At 44.4% G+C, this 20870-nt stretch overlaps 1 protein-coding gene across 1 annotated transcript in view; it reads right to left on the bottom strand.

Annotated features, from left to right (window-relative positions):
- Positions 1–242: 242 nt before the first annotated feature.
- Positions 243–20870, bottom strand: part of DIP2A (disco interacting protein 2 homolog A) — a 215801-nt gene continuing 195173 nt past the window's right edge. Inside the window, exons 33-38 of the mRNA XM_065412925.1 lie at positions 16550–16611; positions 15156–15213; positions 13966–14040; positions 13034–13208; positions 10177–10300; positions 243–633 (exon numbers count right to left, since the gene is read on the bottom strand). Of these exons, the coding sequence (XP_065268997.1) occupies positions 381–633; positions 10177–10300; positions 13034–13208; positions 13966–14040; positions 15156–15213; positions 16550–16611 (747 nt within the window). The 3' untranslated portion in view covers positions 243–380. The remainder of the gene's footprint in view (positions 634–10176; positions 10301–13033; positions 13209–13965; positions 14041–15155; positions 15214–16549; positions 16612–20870) is intronic.

Raw genomic sequence — 20870 nt, forward strand, 5'->3', positions numbered from 1 at the left:
ACCTGGAGGATGGCTAGCCACAACTTTCCTCACTGTTCCCAAGAGTTGTCTTCAAGCTGGTGTTTTCTCCCCACCCCAGTTTTTATGTCCCATTATGCAGTGCATTAAGATACTGACATTCATAAGTATTGTAAAAAATAAAAATTGTTCCTTGACAGTTTAACAAATTTCCTTCAAGAATTCCAGTAATTTCTCAGTCCAATGGAGGAGCTGTAATGGAGTATGAAGGCCAATGCTGTGTGAGAGAAGTTCCATGAAGACTGGCACCTCCTTTTTTCCTAAGGTCTTCAAAAGCTTACAAATCCGCAGCAAACTAATGTAGATCCTATTCAGAATGCCTCTAGATTTTGGTGCTTCAGCGTCAGTGTGGTTTTGTATTTTCACATGTTGTAAGCGACATAAATAGGATCCAATTGGTCAGCTAAAAATCCATCTCTCAAGTGCATTCGCTGCTTTTCACCACGAGAATTGATGGGAATAACTCCCGGGTCCACAATGACAACAACACCAACTATGAGATAATGTTCTTCCAGAACCACATTTGTTACCAGTGCCACCAAGTCCAATGCTTCCTGCTCTGATCCTTCTAATTCCACAACCACCACCAGCAAGTTGGTCCATGTAAACACAGCGCTGTTGGTATAAAACAAGCATTAATTGTGTGTGTGTGTGTGTGTGTGTGTGTGTGGGAAATAAACTAGTATGAATAGCCACCAAAGAAAAAAGTTCTCAGAGACAGAGGCTAACTGGGAAAAAAAACCCCAACGCTGGGGAAATACTTGAGATGAGCAATACAATAAATCAGAGGGGTAGCCGTGTTAGTCTGGATCTGTAAAAAGCGACAAAGAGCCCTGTGGCACCTTATAGACTAACAGACGTATTGGAGCATAAGCTTTCGTGGGTGAGTACCCACTTCGTCAGACGCAAAGCTTATGCTCCAATATGTCTGTTAGTCTATAAGGTGCCACAGGACTCTTTAAAAAGCAACAGAGGGTCCTGTGGCACCTTTAAGACCAACAGAAGTATTGGGAGCATAAGCTTTCGTGGGTAAGAACCTCACTTCTTGCATCTGAAGAAGTGAGGTTCTTACCCACGAAAGCTTATGCTCCCAATACTTCTGTTAGTCTTAAAGGTGCCACAGAACCCTCTGTTGCTTTTTACAGATTCAGACTAACACGGCTACCCCTCTGATACAGGACTCTTTGTCACTTAATACAATAAATGTGAACAAACTCTGTTGATATAAAACTAAGTATATAAGAAACAAAAGTGTAAAAGTGGAAGTTATAGTTGAACAAAATCTGACTCTGCCACCTCCTGATTATGTTTTATTATTGTCCAAACAACATATTAAATATCAAAGTATATCTTTTTTCTCCTATAAACATTCATGTGCCTCTAAGATAACAGGTAACCATGAATTTAAAGACTGCACTGTAATGCATAAATACATGGGGACAGAGTTAAGACTGAATGTTCAGCTTTAACTTTCTTGTTTCTTGATTTCAAATTATTTACAGTCTTATTTATTTTGCATTTAATGTATCCAGACTGTCCAAGGAACAAAAAGGAAACTCTCTCTTTTATAACGACTAAACACTAACAGGGTAACTGGCCCCTTAAATGAAACCAGGCCCAGCTCTCCTGTTGCAGCCCAGGTGTGTCCTCACTTGGTGTAATGAGGAGGGTGGAGTTGCCCCTGCACATGGGAGATGGCCCAAAGGCAAAGGGGGAGGTCAGAGTCCTGAGAGGGAGACTCCAGAATCAGAGAGAGAAGAGCTGAAGGGATCTAGAACAGGAGAGAGAGCGAGCGCGCTCAGAGGCAGAGCACAGCTGGGCAGAGCGCTTCGGCGGGAGGGGCTGTCACTGAAGGGGGAAGCGGTGAGAGTTCCCCAGTGAGCAGTGAAGCCAGAGCAGGCTGGTGAAAGCTGAAGGCAGGGGGTCACCTACAAACTTCCCCAGGCCAGAGAGGGCTGAAGGCTGAGAGGAGCAGAGAGAGAGATGCCTGCTGGCTCTCTGAGTCAAAGAGCTGAAATCAGAGGGCCGCTGACGGCTGGGGAGTGATGGAGGGGTGAGCCCACTGATGTCTCCAGGCAAGAGCTGGAGCCCTGCCTGGCAAGGAAACAGGACAGAGAAGCACCCCAGCTGGAGGAACTGGGGTGTGGTGAGAGACGCAAGAGCAGTAACTGGGCGCTGGGCGTGGTGAGAGACATCAGAGCTGTACTTGGTGCTGGACTGTTGGGATGAATGTATTGTTTGGACTGTGCTGGAGGGATTCTGGTTTATGGTAGTGAGACTTCTGTAATAAATTAACCCCATGGAAGGTCAATTTATATACTCCAGAAGCTGTACTAAGTTTATCTGAGGAATCAAGAAGGGAAACTGAGACAAGGGACCGCTTGCAGGGCTGCCCTGAGGGCACCAGGGGGTGCCTGGGAGACAGCCACCAATCCACAAACACCATCAGTAAACTCCACACTTTTAGACGGAAAGGGCTCTATCAGCAAATGGCAAACACACCTATTAGCATTGTACACTCAGCATGTACAATGTGAAATGCACAACACAAGAAATCTCTAAGGGATTCTATGTACCTCTAATCCAGCCCTCCAGCTCCATATTTTCTTCCTTCAAACTGAGTTTTTAAGTACATATTTTGTGGTATGTATCTAATGACTTAGATTGTTATTAAATAGCCTTACAGTGGTTTTAAGCCATGTCTACACTATGTGCTTGGGGTGTGATTCCCAACTTGGGTAGGCACACCCCCCGCGCTCGCTCTCACTGAGCTACCAAGTGGAAAATCGTTGTGTAGCTGCAGTAACCTGAGCTAGCCACTCTGAGGTATCCAGGGGTTCAGGCGGGTTTGCACTGGGGGAGGGCAGCCTGTGCCGACTCTGACTGCTGCCTGTGCTAGCCCACCTGCATTGCTACTTCTAGCAAGCTAGCTCAACAGCTAGCATGAATGGGAGCTGAAAACCCCTAGCTCCAAGGGTAGACATAGCCTAAGGGCCTAACGAGTGATTTATGTTGCTTAAGGCTGGGCTTTTCAAAGGAGCAAAGCACGCAAATCTCACCAAATTCAATGGGTGTTGGGTGCCAAAGTCTCTTAGGTTCCTTTGAAAATCCCAGCCTTTAGCCTAAAAGTTTTAAAACTGCCAAACATATTTCACACCAAGAAGAGAGCTGGTGGCTCCAGAGTTGGAACACACAGATCAAGAGGCTGCAGTTGGGCAAAGCCTGACTGCTTCCTTTTTAACCAGTTTTGAGAGGTGTTCACAATCGAAGCTGCTGATCCATGCAGACCGCATCAATCTACGCATGCTCTTCGGATTTAACATGGGAAGTCTATTGCACAAGTTCACAATGCCAGCTACAAATGCCCTAGCTCACACAAGCGGTTCTTTTCAAATCATGAAGAGGACTCTCTCAATGATGGCTTTGGTTTTCCAAGCTCCAGCCATTTTTGCTGGGGTCATACTCTAGAAAGCAGCTAGAATATTTTAAGCGCCAGAACTGTAGTTCCCACCTTCACCTCCATTTTCCTGCAAATCAAATATCTGAAGGCATTTTCCTCAAACTTTCAATCACAAATATCACCTTGAACTAGATATCAAACATGGGAAATATCAGTTTCCAAAGACAATTATTTGGGAAAGCTAAGAGAAAGGGGGGTTTTCATGATAGGGTTCTTGCAGCTAATTAGAGAGTTCCCCACCATCCTGACCTCTGTGACATGTGTCTTTTTATTTGATAGCATACTATGGAGTAAAAGACCATTAAAACAGGTTGAATTAAAAAGAACGTGTAAACTCAAATAATTTTGCATGCTTATGTATGTTGATAAAAATACAGAAGTATCTGAGAAGACCACAAATTATACACCAAAACTAAAGGCTACACAAATTTACTAATAATTTTCAAATCAAACTGTGATACAAGCAATTCTCAAAGTTTCTACTTGGATGCAACTTTAAAAAAAGTTCTTTTCTTAACTGATCATTTAACTAAGCAAGTGAAATTTATGCTCTCGTTACGCAGAAGGAGCAAAACATATGGTGTAGCTCAAAGATAAATGTAGCACAAAGTGCTTAGACTGCCTTTCAATTAGCTACAATATATGTTAGTTATGGAGGACCAGCCCACAGAGAAGGCCAGTTAAAGTTTGCTATTCCATTAACTAGGAAAAAAGGCGACGTTAACAGAGGGTTAGATGTTGGGGCCATGGAAAATTACAATAGGGTTACAGGAACAACAAGAGGAAATCAGTGAGGGAACCTGCTCAACACTTTAGATGTTTATACACAAATGCAAGGAGAATGGGGAATAAACAGGAAGAACTGGAAGTATTAGTACATAAACTAAATTATGACTTAACTGGTATCTCAGAGACTTGGTGGGAGAAGTCTCAAGATACAAAATATATTGGAAGTACAGAATAGGTTATACTGGTGGGGGAGTGGCACTACATGTGAAAGAAAGAGTCAAATGAAGTAAAAATGTTAAATGAACCAAACTGTACCATAGAATCTCTATGGATAGTAATTCCATGCTCTAATAATAAGAATATAGCAGTAGGGGTATAGTACCGACCAGGGCCGGTGCAAGGAAGTTTCACGCCCTAGGCGAAACTTCCACCTTGCGCGCTCCCCCCTCACCCAGCTAACCCCACCCCCTCGCGGCAGCTAACCCAGCCCCCCACCCGGGGAGCCCGCCACCCGCCTTGCCGGGGAGCCCCCCCCGCAGTAGCTACCCCCCCTCTGCAGCAGCTAACCCCGCCCGGGGAGCCCCCCCCTCTGCAGCAGCTAACCCTGCCTGGGGAGCCCCCCCTCCCCGCCGCGGAAGCTAACTCTGCTAGGGGAGCCCGCCCCAGCTCACCTCGGCTCTGCCTCCTCCGCTGAGCACGCCGGCACTGCTCTAATTCTCCTCCCCTCGTAGGCTTGCGGCGCCGATTGGAGGAGACTTAGAGCGGGGGCTGTGTGCTCAGCGGAGGAGGCAGAGTGGAGGTGATCTGGGGTGGGGAGCGGTTCCCCTGTGTGCCCCCCCGTTACTGCAGGCGGCCCCCCCCGCCCCAGCTCACCTCCACTCCAGCTCCTCGCCTGAGCAGGCTTTTAGGCGCCCTCAACCACTAGGCGCCCGCCTAGTTTGCCTAAATGGTTGCACCGGCCCTGCTACTGACCACCTGACCAGGATGGTGATAGTGACTGTGAAATGCTCAGGGAGATTAGAGAGGTGATAAAAAACCCCTCAATAATGGGGGATTTCAACTATCCCCCTATTGACTGGGTACAAGTCACCTCAGGACGGGATGCAGAGATTAAGGTGTCAAAAAAATTCTAATGACTGCTTCTTGGAGCAGCTAGTCCTGGAACCCACAAGAGGAGAGGCAATTCTTGATTTAGTCTTACGTGGCGAACAGGATCTGGTCCAAGAGGTGCATATAGCTGGACCGCTTGGTAATAGTGACCATAACATAATGAATTTTAACATCCCTATGGCGGGGAAACCACCACAGCAGCTCAACACGGTAGCATTTAATTTCAGAACGGGGGACTACACAAAAATGAGGAAGTTAGTGAAACAGAAATTAAAAGGTACAGCGCCAAAGGTGAAATCCCTGCAAGCTGTAGGGAAACTCTTAAAAGACACAACAATAGCAGCTCAATTTAAATGTATGCCCCAAATTAAAACATAGTAAGAGAACCAAAAAGGTGCCACCGTGGCTAAACAAAGTAAAAGAAGCAGTGAGAGGCAAAAAGGCATCCTTTAAAAAGTGGAAGTTAAAGCCTATTAAGGAAAATAGAAAGGAGCAAAAACCCTGGCAAATGAAGTGTAAAAATATAATTAGGAAGACCAAAAAAGAATTTGAAGAGCAGCTAGCCAAAGACTCAAAAAGTAATAGCAATTTTTAATTAAAAAAAATTTTTTTTTAAGTACATCAGAAGCAGGAAGCCTCCTAAACAACCAGTGGGGCCCACTGGATGATGGAGATGCTAAAGAAGCACTCAAGGACAATAAGGCCACTGCGGAGAAACTAAATCATTTCTTTGCATCAGTCTTCACGACTGAGGATGTGAGGGAGATTCCCAACCTGAGCCATTCTTTTACGGTGACAAATCTGAGGAACTGCCCAGATTGAGGTGTCATTCGAGGAGGTTTTGGAACAAACTGATAAACTAAACAATAAGAAGTCACCAGGACCAGATGGGATTCACCCGAGAGTTCTGAAGGAACTCAAATATGAAATTGCAGAACTACTAACCATGGTATGTAACCTACCATTTAAATCAGCTTCTGTACCAGATGGCTGGAGGATAGCTAATATGACACCAATTTTTTTAAAAGGCTCCAGAGGCGATCCTGGCAAATACAGGCCGGTAAGCCTAACTTCAGGACCAGCCAAACTGGTTGAAACTATAGTAAAGAACAGAATTATCAGACACAGATGAAAACGATTTGTTGGGGAAGAGTCAACATGATTTCTGTAAAGGGAACTCATGCCTCACCAATCTACTAGAATTCTTTGAGGGGGACAAGGGTGATCCAGTGGCTATAGTGTCCCTCACCAAAGGTTCTTAAGGAATCTCATGAGATAAGAGGGAAGGTTCTCCCCTGGATCAGTAACTGGTTAAAAGATAAGAAATAGAGGGTAGGAATAAATGGTCAGTTTTCTGAATGGAGAGAGGTAAATAGTGGGGTCCCCCAGGGTCTGTACTGGGACCAGCACTATTCAACATATTCATAAATGATCTGGAGAAAGGGGTAAACAGTGAGGTGGCAAAATTTGCAGATGATAGAAAATTGCTCAAGATAATTAAGTCCCAGGCAGACTGCGAAGAGCTACAAAGGGATCTCACAAAACTGGGTGACTGGGCAACAAAATGGCAGATGAAATTCAATGTTGATAAATGCAAAGTAATGCACATTGGAAAACATAATCCCAACTATACATATAAAATGATGGGGTCTAAATTAGCTGTTACCACTCAAGAAAGAGATCTTGGAGTCAGTGTGGATAGCTCTCTGAAAACAGCAGCAGCAGCAGTCAAAAAAGCTAACAATGCTGGGAATCATTAGGAAAGAGAGAGATAAGAAGACAGGAGATATCATATTGCCTCTATATAAATCCATGGCAAACCCACATCTTGAACACTGCGTGCAGTTCTGGTTGCCCCATCTCAAAAAGATATATTGGAGTTGGAAAAGGTACAGAAAAGAGCAACAAAAATGATGAGGGGTATGGAACGGCTTCAATATGAGAGTTCATGATTCTAAGGAAAGGAAGGAGTGAGAGCAGCAGAATAAGGACAATGGGCTTGAAAAAAGCAGGCTTTAACAAACTCAAGAGAACTGGTAGGTAAGGTCCCATGGGAAGAAAATCTAAGTTAAAAAAGGAGTTCAGGAGAACTGGCAGTTTCTCAAGGAGACCATATTAAAAGGTACAACTGTAAACTATCCCAATGCGAAGGAAAAACAGGAGGACTAGTAACAGCCAATATGGGTATGTCTACACAGCAATCTAGATTCCCGCAGCTGGCCCATGCCAGCCAACTTGGGCTTGTAGAGCTCGGGCTGCGGGGCTGTTTTGTTGCTGTGTAGACTTCTGGGCTCAGACTGGAGCCAGGGTCTAGGAATCTGTGGGGTGGGAGGGGCCCAGAACTTGGGTCTCTAGCCCAACCTGGAAGTCTACACAACAATGAAACAGCCGCGCAACCAGACTTGGCTGGCATGGGCCAGTCACAGGTTTTTCTTTGCTGTGTAATCATATCCTATGGCTCCACCAGGAGCTCTTTAGTGACCTGAAAATCAAAATGGAATCCTACAAAAAGTGGAAACTTGGTCAAATTGCTAAAGACGAGTACAAAAGAATAGCATAAACATGTAGGGACAAAATCCAAAAGGGTAAGGCATGAAATGAGTTACACCTAGCAAGGGACATAAAAGGCAATAAGAAGTTCTTTAAATACATTAGGAGCAAAAGAAAGATAAAGGGAAGTATAGATCCTCTACTTAGCAGGGAAGGAGAGCTAAAAACTGATGACATTAAGGTCTACACGGGGGGGGGGGGGGGTGGAGAAATCGATCTAAGATACGCAACTTCAGCTACGTGAATAGCGTAGCTGAAGTCAAAGTATCTTAGCTCGATTTACCTCAGGTCCTCACGGCGCGGGATCGATGACCGCGGCTCCCCCGTTGACTCCGCTACCGCCTCTCACTCTGGTGGAGTTCTGGGGACGACGGGGAGCGTGTTCGGGGATCGATTTATCGTGTCTAGACGAGACGCGATAAATCGATCCCCGATAGATCGATTACTACCCGCCGATCCGATGGGTAGTGAAGACATACCCTAAGAAAGCTGAGGTGTTTAATGCCTATTTTGCTTCAGTTTTCACTGAAAATGTTAATGGTGACCAGATACTTAACACAATTAATATTAACAAGGAAAGGAACACAAGCCAAAATAGGGAAAGAACAGGTTAAAGAATATTAGATAAGTGAGATGTATTCAAGGCTGAAGCAATCTCAGAACTGTTAATAATTATCTTTGAGAACTCCTGCAGGTCCTAGAACACTGGAGAAGGGCTAACAGTACTTATCTTTAAAAGGGGGAACAGAGAGAACCCAAGGAATTACAGACCAGTCAGCCTAACTTCGAAACCTGGAAAGTCACTGGAACACATTATTAAGCAATCAATTCGCATGTCCTGGAGGATAATGGGATTATCAGGAATAGCCAGAATGGATTTGTCAAAAACAAATCATGTCAAACCAATCTAATTTCCTTGGATTATGGATCTAGTGGACGGGGGAAGCAGTAGATGTGATACATCTTGATTTTAGTAAGGCTTTTTGACACAATCCCACATGACATTTTCACCAGCAAACTAGGGAAATGTGGTGTAGATGTAATTACTATCAAGTGGATACACAACTGGTTGAAAGACTGTACTCAATGAGTAGTTATCAAGGGTTCGCTGTCAAACTGGGAGGGTGTATTTATTGGGATCCCACAGGGATCAGTTCTGGGTCTGGTACTATTCAATATTTTCATTAATGACTTGGATAATGGGTGTGGAGTATATGCTTATAAAATCTGCAGATTACACCAAGATGGGAGGCATTGCATGCACTTTGGAGGACAGGACTAGAATTCTAAATGACAAATTGGAGAATTGGCCTGAAACCAACAAAATGAAATGCAGTAAAAACAGGTGGAAAGCACTTCACTTAAGAAAGAAAAATCAAATGCACACCTACAAAATGGGAACTACCTGGCTGGAAAAGGATATGGTAGTTATAGTGGATCACAAATTGAATATGACTCAGTAATGTGATACAGATGTGAAAAAGGCTAATGTGATTCTGGGGAAGTATTAACAGGAGTGTCATATGTAAGACACAAGAGGTAATTGTGCTGTTCTACTCAGCAGTGGTGAGGCCTCAGGTGGAGTAGTGTCCCCAAATCTGGGTGCCACATTAAGGAAAGATGTGGAGAAATAGGGGAGACTCCAGAAGAGAGCAACAAAAATGATAAAAGGCTTAGAGGAAAGGTTAAAAAAAGGCATGGTTAGTCTTGAGAAAAGATGATTGGGGGGGAGGGCAGGGACCTGATAACAGTCTTCAAATACGTTAAGGGCTGTTATAAAGAGGACAGGGATGAATTGTTTCATCCATGTTCACTGAAGGTAGTACAAGAAATAATGGGCTTAAATCTGCAGCAAGGGAGATTTAGGTTAGATATTACGGAAAACTTTCTAACTATTAGGGTAATTTAAAGCATTGGACGGTTTTAAAAACAGGTTGGAGTAACACCTGTCAGGGATGGTCGAGGTTTACTTGGCCCTGCCCCAGCGCCGGGGGCTGGATTTGATGACTTCTCAAGGTCCCTTCCAGCCCTGCAGTTTTACGATTTTAGGACCCCCCTATCCACTAGGTCCATAATCTGTGCAGGCCTACATTTGTTTTCACTCCTAGCTAATTGATCTAACAAGCAATTTATTTTCTTTTTATTTCTGTCTGACAAAAGCATAAACAAATAAGGTGGCTGAGGGCTCCTGGCAAGTTGCCTACGGAGCATTCTTGGTTGCAAAATCTGGGCTTTGATGCTTTAAAAAAAGAAAAGGACACAAAGAAAAATGTCTTAACTGAAAATGCCTATAGCTCTGAACCTCTTACCATTCGGCAATACTTTTGTGCGCTCTGATCACAGAGGTCTCAATATCAATGGGATGATACCTCATTCCTCTCAGCTCCAGTGTTTCATCCAAGGAGCCTACCACATACAGGGCATCATGCCTCTCTGGAAACAGTGAAGACATTCAGGTGATCAATAAATATGAAAAACAGAAAGTCTCAAATTCACATGCATGTCCATTAATCATCTGGCCTAACATTTTCACGGCCCATTTCCTAGGAGGAGAAGCGGCATGTAATAGATAGTTCTCCCAAATGGCAGAGCGTCCTGTGTTTAGGAGCCAGCTCATTGCTCCTCTTAGTGACTCAAGATGAGATCTGCTGAACTGTACAGAGTTACCCATTGATAAAAGTGTGACCTGGCAGACCAGGTCAGAGTATTAAGGTCAATTCACTTGTGTGTTAGTATAGATCCAAGTGTTAAAGGTGTAAGTGTGTATTCAGATGTTTTACCTTCATAAAAACTAGTGGAATGTTACTTGTATTGTTTTTACTTATCTGTTCCTGTCAGAATGTAATAGCAAACATTTACATGGTAAATACCCTTGTAACTGAATTACCCATCAAAGAAATCTTGTGAAATGCTAATGAAGGACTAACACAAAATGCTAATTTCAAAGCCAGTGGCCATAATGTATATGGTCGGAGGTAAAAAGTCTAAGTGCATTTCTCACCCATCCTCAACAAAGGAAAAACCCACGTGGGTAGTGACATTGTCAGCTTGCTTTCTGTGTGAAGATACTATAAATATAGATTCAAAGAAAGATCCTTAGTCTCTGGACTATCTTGGACAGGGAAGTGTACCAGATGCAAAGTGGAGATCTCCAGAGTTATTCTGGGTGCCCTGAAATAAGTTTTGGGAGACAGGCAGTTTATTACATCTCTGCCACCATTTGGAGTTACAAACTGTGACTCACCTGTTAATATATTTTACCTGCTTTAATCTTTCAATAACTCTCATTTCCTTTTCTTAGCTAATAAACCTTCAGTTAGTTTACTATAGAATTGGCTGCCAGTGTTGTCTTTGGTGTAAGGTCTGGAATACCAATTGATCTGGGGTGAATGACTGGTCTTTTAGGACTGGGAGAAACCTACTGTGGTGCGATTTTTGTCTGGGTGGCAAGATAGACTGGTGAGGCTAAGGGGACTGTCTGTGACTCCATAGTAAGACTGGTACCGTGATACCGGAGTTCACATTTGTTATTGGCTTGGTGAAATCTAATTATAGAACATACCGCCAGTTTAGGATGTCTGCCCTTGTTTACGGACAGTCTGCCCTGAGACAGGCCCTCACGGTTGTGAGCCACTCCAGACAGCATGACAACAGGTACCAGATGTTGAATGAGACTTATCAGATTCACACAATTTTCTAAATTGGACCGGCTACAGTGGGGTTAGTGTAGTAGGCTTTCACCTCTGGAGAACAGGGAAAATATTCCCACTTGTGCACGCTACAGAAGCACCAGATAATTTGGTATAAGTAGAAATCTCAGGATGAGGACTGGAACGTGAGTTATCCACAGGTGAAGAATGCGGTGCCTGGCAGAGCTGACTGGAGTAGCACATGTGATACCCATCGGATATGCCAGTGCTATTAGTCTCCCAATTTCAATTCCAAAATAAAAAGGAAGATGGTCACATTGTTAAAATAGTACATTGGGCAGATGCATTACCTATTTTGCCTGATTATTCAGAATCATTACATTCAATGAACATGTGCACATTAAGGGCCTGGATTCCTGGGAAATTGAGTATTTCTTATTTCTCACTGAAGTTAATCAGCATCTTGCAGGATAGGGGCCTTAATTTTCTACAGACTATTGACATTTCTCTGACTTTCTCTCCCCTGTGCTGACTGGCTGTTTGCTTCACTCTCCTCCTCCCCCAGTCTCTCCACGGTGGCTTCACTCCCATGGGTGGTGGGTGAACCATGGGCTTGGGAAGGCTCGCCCCCGCCCCGGCCGGCCCCTTCTGCCTGAGGCCCAGCCCCTCCCGCCCTCCTTCCCCCGCCAAAGACCAAAGGACCCCAGGCTGCCCAAGCACCTCCTGTCCTGGACAGCTTGCAACCCCCCCAATTCTGGAGCACTGGGTGGCGCATGGCCCCCCTCCAGTCCTGGAGCACCAGGCAGGCAGCCCCACCACTGGGGGCCCCCCAGCGCTGGGCAGCCCCCACCACCCCAAGTCTTGGCTGCAGGTCAGCCACCCTAGCTTCAGCAGGGTTCCCAGAAGAGGGAACCAACTAGTGGCTGGCGAGCAGGAGGGGGCCTTGGAGCAGAACATGGGTGGAGCCACGCAGGGCTGTGTGGGGAGGCAGAGCCATCCCCTGCCTATGCTACGCACCCACCATGTTCACTCCACATTTGCTCCTTCTCCCCTGTGCTGTCCCACTCATCCAGTCCCTTCCCTTTTCTTTCCACTTAGCTGAGCCCCTCCTAAGTAAACCCACTGGGGGAAGGGGGGAGAGAGAACCCTGTGGAACTAACCTGACCCTTGCTGCCATCACATTGTTCTCTCTTCTGGTGTGTTCTATCCCTTTCCTCACCCTATGTCTGTCCTGTCTAGTTAGCCAACATTGTCTCATTATTTCCTTCTACTTGTCCATCTGTCTGTACCCATCTTATACTCCAATTGTAAGCTTCCTGGGGCAGGGGCTGTCTTCTTGCTCTGTGTTTGTACAGCGCCTAGCACAATGGGGCCTGGTCCATGCTCCTAGGTGCTACCGTAATACAAATAAATAATAATACAGACTTACTCTTTGCTTGCTCAGCTACATAAGGTGTTACAAACAAATGCCCCTGTATGTTAGATGAGACTACCAAGACCTGTTTTTCTCTCTCACCTCCACTGGCATCAGTAAGTTCTGTTCTGCGCAGGAAGCCCAGGTACCCAGTCCGTGCCCATACTGTCTGTGTGTCTCCAAAACTCAGCCGAGCGCTAAAGTGGTCAGCGTGCAGTGCCTCTTCTCCATAGACTGTGTAATAACCAGTAGCATTGTGTGGACTACTCACCCAAATCTAGGACATAAAACATAACACGAGGGACCCATGGCATTATATACAGACACTGTTATTTTGCCATAATTAGACAGAAGAATTTCCTGATGCAATAGAAATCTGTCACACTGATAATCTTGGTGCCCAAGAACTGCCAAGAATGATCTTTAAAGAGAATAAACTTCCAGTGCACATAAAATTAAAAGTAGTAGAAATACAGCATCTTCAGTACATGCAACTAAAAATACATTTCAGAGGCCAGCAGAGCTCACTTAAATGGATCTCTTTCAGTTTGGTGCATGGAAAAGAATTTCTTTTAACAGGCTTCTTCCATCAAAAAGGCCTGCCGGTTTAAGTGAGCCCCTCTGTATGTAATACCACACAAAGCTTTGTTTGTTTGTAAAATAGGGATCTGTATAAAATCAGGAAATATCTCTATTAAACCAATCTTCTGCGTTGATGGGGGCAGGCAATGCTAAAGAAATGGTGGGACATTTATTTTACCACCCGGGGCTGCTAATTAGATATGGGTCTGTAAGCAAGCAAGGATTACCTCAGAGTTCAGAATGGAGGATAAGACAGGGCATGCAGAAATCTGCTTAGGCATGTCGACATTTTACTTGGTTTTATTATAAAGTTTCAGCTATCCTGGTTTACTCATCTCTTTGGACTGACAAAGTGATATTTCTATCCCACTATCAATCAGGCAGACATTTATTTTTAAAATATATATAAAGTCATTACAAGTATAGTGACTACATGGGCATCAAACCTTTACCTCTCCCAAATGTGAATCTCCGAGAGGTCCCTTAGTTTCAGTGTGTGCTATAATAACCTTTACGCCAGGCAGAATCTGCAACAGGAAACAAATATCGCAACGTTAAAGTCATGTTCATTTTTTAAACTCACCTCTCTCTTGGTGAGCTCAGTAGTTCAATACTTTGACTGGAGATTAATTCTAGGCTCTCTCACTCCCCTTGTTCTCTATAAAGCATGATTGCAAAAGTGTGTGAGTTTCTTTAACCCTAGAGAAATGGACGAGAGTCTGTGCTCTGCCTCGAACATTCTTGGGGCAGAGGCTAAGGTGGCTGTAAGCCAGCACTGTACTATCCTGATTCTGGGCTGCTCCAGGAGCCGGTGCAGTCCCGGGGCGGGGAGGCTAAGTAAAGGCAGGATCTCCAGAGTAGTATGGAGGGTAAAGGGGCTGGGGTGAGAATCTCACATGGTGGCTTCAAATTAAAAATCCATTCACTGTATGATTCAATCCCCATCCCATGCTTTTAACTTTAAAACCATTGAACTGATTTATTTAAACTTGGTTTGTTTCTTAGATCTCATGAAATGTACAAATCAAGCAAAGTTTGAACAAAAGCAATTCAGTGATTTGGGCTGTTTGGTCATATTATTGATCAGGACATATGCAAACAATGTTTCTAATATGTAGTTAATCCATTACACTGAAAAGGACAACTGGGTAGATCATACCCACTCACATGGTCAAACCAACAGTCCTTTCCAGATTGGTGGATTTACTGCGGTGAGGAAACCAATTATTATTTTGCCACACGCAGAAAACAACAGATGACCCAATTATACTCCAACTTCCAGAAAAAAATTACCTCAGGACTGAGATTAAGCACTGAATATTTTAGCCAAAAACAATGTTTACTGGAAAATGTAAGGGGGAAAAGAAAAGAGGAAGGGTTTACAATAGAAGCTGGAACACAAGTGTAGCTATACTGTGCCCAAGTTAAACTCCTGAAGCTTGCGTTTTAACTTGGCTAAAACAACAATTTATTTTTAATTTCTGGGGGCCCTATTTCTATGGCATGAAGTTCACCTCTCAACTTAGAAAAACATATTTAACTCCCCAAGCAATTTATGAGAAAACTATATCCAAGCAAAGAAGCTGAACACTCAGAAAAACCAGTTCATGAGACAGCTTTACCACGAAAGCCATCCACTTACCTTTCCAGACTCCATCAGCGGCAAACTGTGTGGAGAACCCCGCTCCACCAAACGTACCCTGGAAAGGTAAATGGAAATGCTTTTGCTCAGTAAAGGTTTATTTATGGTCTCACAGCGACATTTTAAAAATGGGCAAGCGGGTTTACATTTATTCTCTACTAATAATTTTGTTTTCCCTTTTCTTGACCTACATTGTCTGTTGACGCCTATGCTCAGTTGCCCATGACGGTGCTCACTGACTGGGAGCTGGCAGTTAGTGAACCCCAGCTGTCTTTGGGAACTCAGTGGTGACCATAATGCCTCTATATTGTCCTGGCCGTCTAGGAGTGACCCAAAACACCAAAACCTCATTTCAAAAGCAATGCTAGAAATTCACAGCAATTGCATTCGCAACTGTTTCAACTAGATTCCAAAAGTGCCAAGGGCACCAAATGCCAAACTACAACGTCTCTCTTCCAGTCAGATCCCATTGACGTCATTTTGCTCAAGTGAGGACACTGGCACCTACTGACTACAGCCATTCCAGCCTCACCTCACTAAACAAAGAAGCAGCTCTCAGCTTCCTGTAGGGGTGGTGGGCTCCACAGATCTGGGCAGCTGAAAACTTCATCTACAGTTGAAACATCACCTTTGTTGAAACTCTCATGACCAAATTCAGGGATGATATAAATGATAATGCAAATTAAATGTCAAGAAGAATTTAGTAAGCAAACTGGCAAACCAGGATGGAAGTAAATGCCACTGTAGCATAACCTGCACTGACTTGGTCTTCAGTAAATGTGCATATATGTGCCAAGAGGCCAACAGCTGGGTGTAGCAGGAAAAACAACAGAAGGGCATAAAGAAAACAGCCCCTCGCCTGCTCCCCATATACACTATTTTATACTGCACCAGCCCCAACTCTAGGGGCCAAATTCAATCCTGAGGCAAACAGGCACCACTCCCATTGCCTGAAATAAGACTCCTCTTTATCCCAGGGGCTGAATTTGGTCTTAACAGACTGACATCTCTTTGCAAGCCTATATCCGGCTCTATGATAGTATGACAGTGTGTGCCCTAGAAATGAACTAGACAAGGGGAGATTAAGTTATTGCAATTTAAGTTGCTTTGCTCAAATGCTGAGCTGGTTGAAGTTAGGACCACAAATACTGTTACATAATATTTTGACTGATCTAAACACTATGATTTGTTTTAGTGCACAGAAATTAGAGATGATGCAAGAGGGCAGAACAAGCGGTGGGAAGGGCAGGTTGGGACACTTCCAGGGTGGAGGGGCTGTGGGCAGAGGGATCAGGAGCTGACAAGCACCTTTCAGCATAAAGCACAATGCAGTGAGGATGAACAGACTTGTCTGCAGTGTTTCAGGGGTTAGTGCTATGTATTATCACCTGTACCTGTCGTGTCGAAGTGCTCTCATATCTACATAGACTGTTGTTGGATCTGGTCCTGCAGTTCCCTAAGAACAAAGGGGGGGTGGGAAGGGGGAGACGAAAATTTTAAGAAACCAAAAAATCTTGTTTCTGTTTTTCAAATCACTCTCTATATATTCCTCTCTGTCTTTCACTGACACACAGTGTTGTCTCTGATATATTGTGAGTACAGTAAAGAGCTCTTCCTACGACCAATTCCCATCATGCAGCTTTGGTTTTTCATACAATTGGCAAGTAAACAGAGAAGTAGCTCATATATGCACCGAAACTTTTGAAGGCACTAAATTTTATTTTGGAACTATTACAGTCTTCTAAAACAGGATCATGTACTATGCTTCAAGTATATAAGACGACTCTATGCAGGCATAACCCCGTTCCCTATACTCAATTTCTATATCCAATAACACAATCCTAGAAAGAACAAAACTCTTTGGTAATAATCAATATGTACAACCAGTCAGGCTAGAACATCTTTTCTTAGCTACTGAAAGTTTACAGAGTGCTTGGGGAGACAGGTTATTCTTTGCTGGAGTTAGGAAGTGCCACCTAGTGAGCAATTCTAATAAGTGGTTTCTAGACCTAAAAGCAAACCTGAGTCTCAGTGGATGAACCACGCAAGGCACCATTTAATTCCAAACAGTGCTTAAACTTGGAGCAGGTTATAAGTTTGTGCTCCAATAAACTGAAAATTAGACAACTCCCCAGCTGTTTCCCTCCCCCACATCCCACACAGGGCAACACAGCATGGCGTTGGGGGCTGTCTACACTGCAGCTGGGAGGTGAGATTCCCAGCCTGGGTAGACCCACTCATGCTAGCTCTGCTGTGGATGTGGTAGCACAGCTGGCGGGCTTGGACTCAGGGAGCCAGCTCAAGCCACTGCCTACGGCACAATGTCCACACTGCGATTTCTGGCATGCGAGCTCAAGCAGAGCTGGCAGGAGTCTGTCTACCCGGGCTGGGAATCACACCTCCCAGGTGTAGTTTAGACCCACCCTAGTATGGACCAGGATCCATAAGAAGACACCAGTTTGTAATCTGCTCAAAATTACAGGGCTGGAACGGTAACCAGTGGTTTCCTTAGAATAACATGCCTTAGTGCTTTGTAACAACGTTGATAAAAAAATCTTGTGTTGTTTTCTGTAACTACAATGCTGCTCTTTAGCTGGGTTAAGAATGTGAGCTCCATCTCTGGGAATGAACCATTAAACACTTCCTGTAAAAACCTGGGCAATATACAGTGACCTCTGTTTGCTTAACAAACAGGAATTCTTGTACTTCAGCTAGAAGTGACCTCTGTGAGCAAAATAGCACTTCTTTAAAATGAAAAACTCATTTGACTAGTTTCAAGTGAACTCCCTTAAGTGGTTACATTTACTGCGTATGCATTGAGAAAGAAGGACTTTAGGACGTTACAAGCACATACATGCATCACTATACCTGTTCAGCCAGCTTGCCCAGCCTGTTTGGCTGACAGAGGGACCACAAACAGAAGTGACAGAGGCCAGCAAAGTGTGAGAAACAGAGAAAAGAAAAATACAAACAAAGAGGCACAGGAGACATGAGATACACACCATAGAACGGGAACAAAAAGTCATAGTATCTTAGAACAAAAAAAGGAATTTCCATTTTAGATTTTTTGAAAGGACTGACATGGATTTTCTTTAAATCATTACTTGGGAAACGTGCACAAATCTCACAAAGCACTGAACCTGCATGCTTACTGCTATACCTTCTCTCCCCCGCCCCCATTTAAAAGTACTTATTTAATGTTATTTATGGCTTCAATGGGGACTTTTAAATCAGTCTGTTAAGATAGGAAGATGTTATGTATTATTTCCATACTAAACTGTACCAAATATAATTGGCTTGGATAGCACTGATATGCACTTAAATAGAACATTGCAGAATGAGAATGTTTTGGGTTGTGGGGTTTTCAGGGGGAGAGGAGAAGAAGAACTTTAAAAAAAATCTTTTCAATAAAAGTGGACAACGGTCAGCAAGTGCATGTTGGGTGAACTTTTCACTGTCCGTACTGCTCAATTCTTGAAAGTTTTCTTAAAACAGTTTAGAAATAGGAATTGTTTACATTTGTGGAGTAGTATAGGAGCTTAGGGGTCAGTCCATTGCCATAAAGTAGACACTTCCATTGAAAAAAACATGGACTCAGACAATCTTTAGTCTCCCACTACTTGTGAATTCAGCAAGCAGATCTCTTCATAAAGGCTCTCTAAAGGATGGCTCTGTGAGGGTATGGATTTCCAGAGGTCCTTCTCTCCCTATTTTGCTTGCTAATATCTGATGTGCCTTTATTTTCAGCTGTAGGGGAAACTCAACGGGCCCAAATTAATCTTTCCCATTCTTACTTTGTCATTACAATTGTTGCCCAAGACTTTCAAAAAAGGTGCCTAAAGTGGGGCTCCTAAATCCTTATTTAGGCACTTAAAAAACACTTACAGCCAATCACATTTCTACACACTCCACTCTTGATTTTATGTAGATCTCGAGTCTTACTCTGGGATTTTCAAACAGACACAACACACGTTTGCGTCTATATGTGTGGGTAACTTATCTATCTACTCTCCCGTGTAATGAGTTCATTAAATTACTTTATTTACACCTATTTTACCTTTGTATTTAGGTCTTTTAATTAATCTTCCTTCATCTGTGCAAAAAAAAGACTGTGTAGCTCTTTTAAAGTGCAATTATACCTGGGACAGCATATTCAAAAGCAGTGGTTCTCAAACTTCTGTACTGGTGACCCCTTTCACATAGCAAGCCTCTGAGTGCGACCCCCCCCCCTTATAAATTAAAAACACTGTTTTAGAAATTAAACACCATTATAAATGCTGGAGGCAAAGTGAGGTTTAGGGTGGAGGCTGACAGCTCGTGACCCCCCATGTAATAACCTCATGACTCCTTGAGGGGTCCCAACCCCCAGTTTGAGAACCGCCGTTCAAAAGGTTTGAGGTTCTTAGCCGTAGAATAAGTGATATCATGCATGGCCCATTCTGAAGCTGAAGTCTGCTAAGAGGAAACGCTATTGGCACACAATACAAGATCTGGAGTCTTGTCAGTTATCTCTGAGGGATTTAACACAACTTCAAATGCAGCAATATTACTAGGTGTTCTCCTTATGTGGTATTGCTGCTACTATATTGATAAATCATTTCTTCTGCGGGTTGTCATCTGTCTAGCTCCTATCTGAGAAAATGTATTTATACAGGATGCAAAGTGTATAACATGAAGTTGCACTTCTAAATTCATTGGGGTTATAACATCTATTTGCAAGGATGAATTACAAGAGACTTTGCACATAAGGTTAGAGATACAGTATGGAGAGAAGGAGAAAAGAGGAGTTTGAAAAGCTGTCAGCTATAAAAATCACCAGACTACAAATGTGTGTCATAAACCATTTTAAAAAAAAACCTTTCCCTTCTGAACAAGTTAAAGAAAGGTATTCTTTTAGGGTTAAGATTCATACAACTTTTGCTAAGGATTATTTCTCTCTTCTCGTGGGAGAATCTAGGGTGAGAACATTCAAAGATGCTCCCAAGAAAACAGGACTTCTTTTCTCTAGTGGTAGCAGGTCCAAAAGGAAATAACATCCTGTAGCTGACATTTTAGGAAGGTGTAGTAACAACCTGTACACAGGGCCGGTGCAAGGATATTTTGTGCCCTAGGCGAAACTTCCAGCTTGCGCCCACCCCCACCCCATAACATCGGTTCATTGAGGGGCAAATCCCAACAAGCCTTTATAGACCCCAGGGGCTGCTCCCCAGACCAGGTTCCTCCCTCCCCTTCCCCTGAACTCCCCTGGAGGGTGCACAGCCTCCTTGTGAGCCCTCCCCACCCCACCCCGGCAGCCCCAGCCCCGAGTCCACTCAGTGGCTTTGCCGGGCTTGGGCCGCTGCAGCAGCTCGGCAGGGAGGAGCTGCCTTCTGGGGGCTCCTGCAGCAGATGCATGTGGGCAGAAGCCCCCGTGCATCCCCCTGGCTCCCCCCTCACCGCACTCGGCTCTGCCGCTCCTGGGCGTGTGAGCCGCTGTCGCCGCCGCCGCTGCCCCTCCCGGAGCAGGCTCAGGGCCCTGCGCCCCGGCGGCGGCTCACATGCCCAGGAGCCGTAGAGCCCGAGCGTGGCGAGGGGGGACCTGAGGGGCGCACGGGGGCCTCTACCCGCATGCATCTGCTGCAGCCTGCAGGAGCCCCCGGGGCGGGCGCCAGGCCGCAACCTGGGCAGGAGGGGCGGGGGGTGCGGCTGCTCCCTGCTAGTAATGCCACCGCCCTT

The sequence above is a fragment of the Emys orbicularis genome, chromosome 11 (genome assembly GCF_028017835.1).
Source record: "Emys orbicularis isolate rEmyOrb1 chromosome 11, rEmyOrb1.hap1, whole genome shotgun sequence".
Taxonomy (NCBI): Eukaryota; Metazoa; Chordata; order Testudines; family Emydidae; genus Emys; species Emys orbicularis.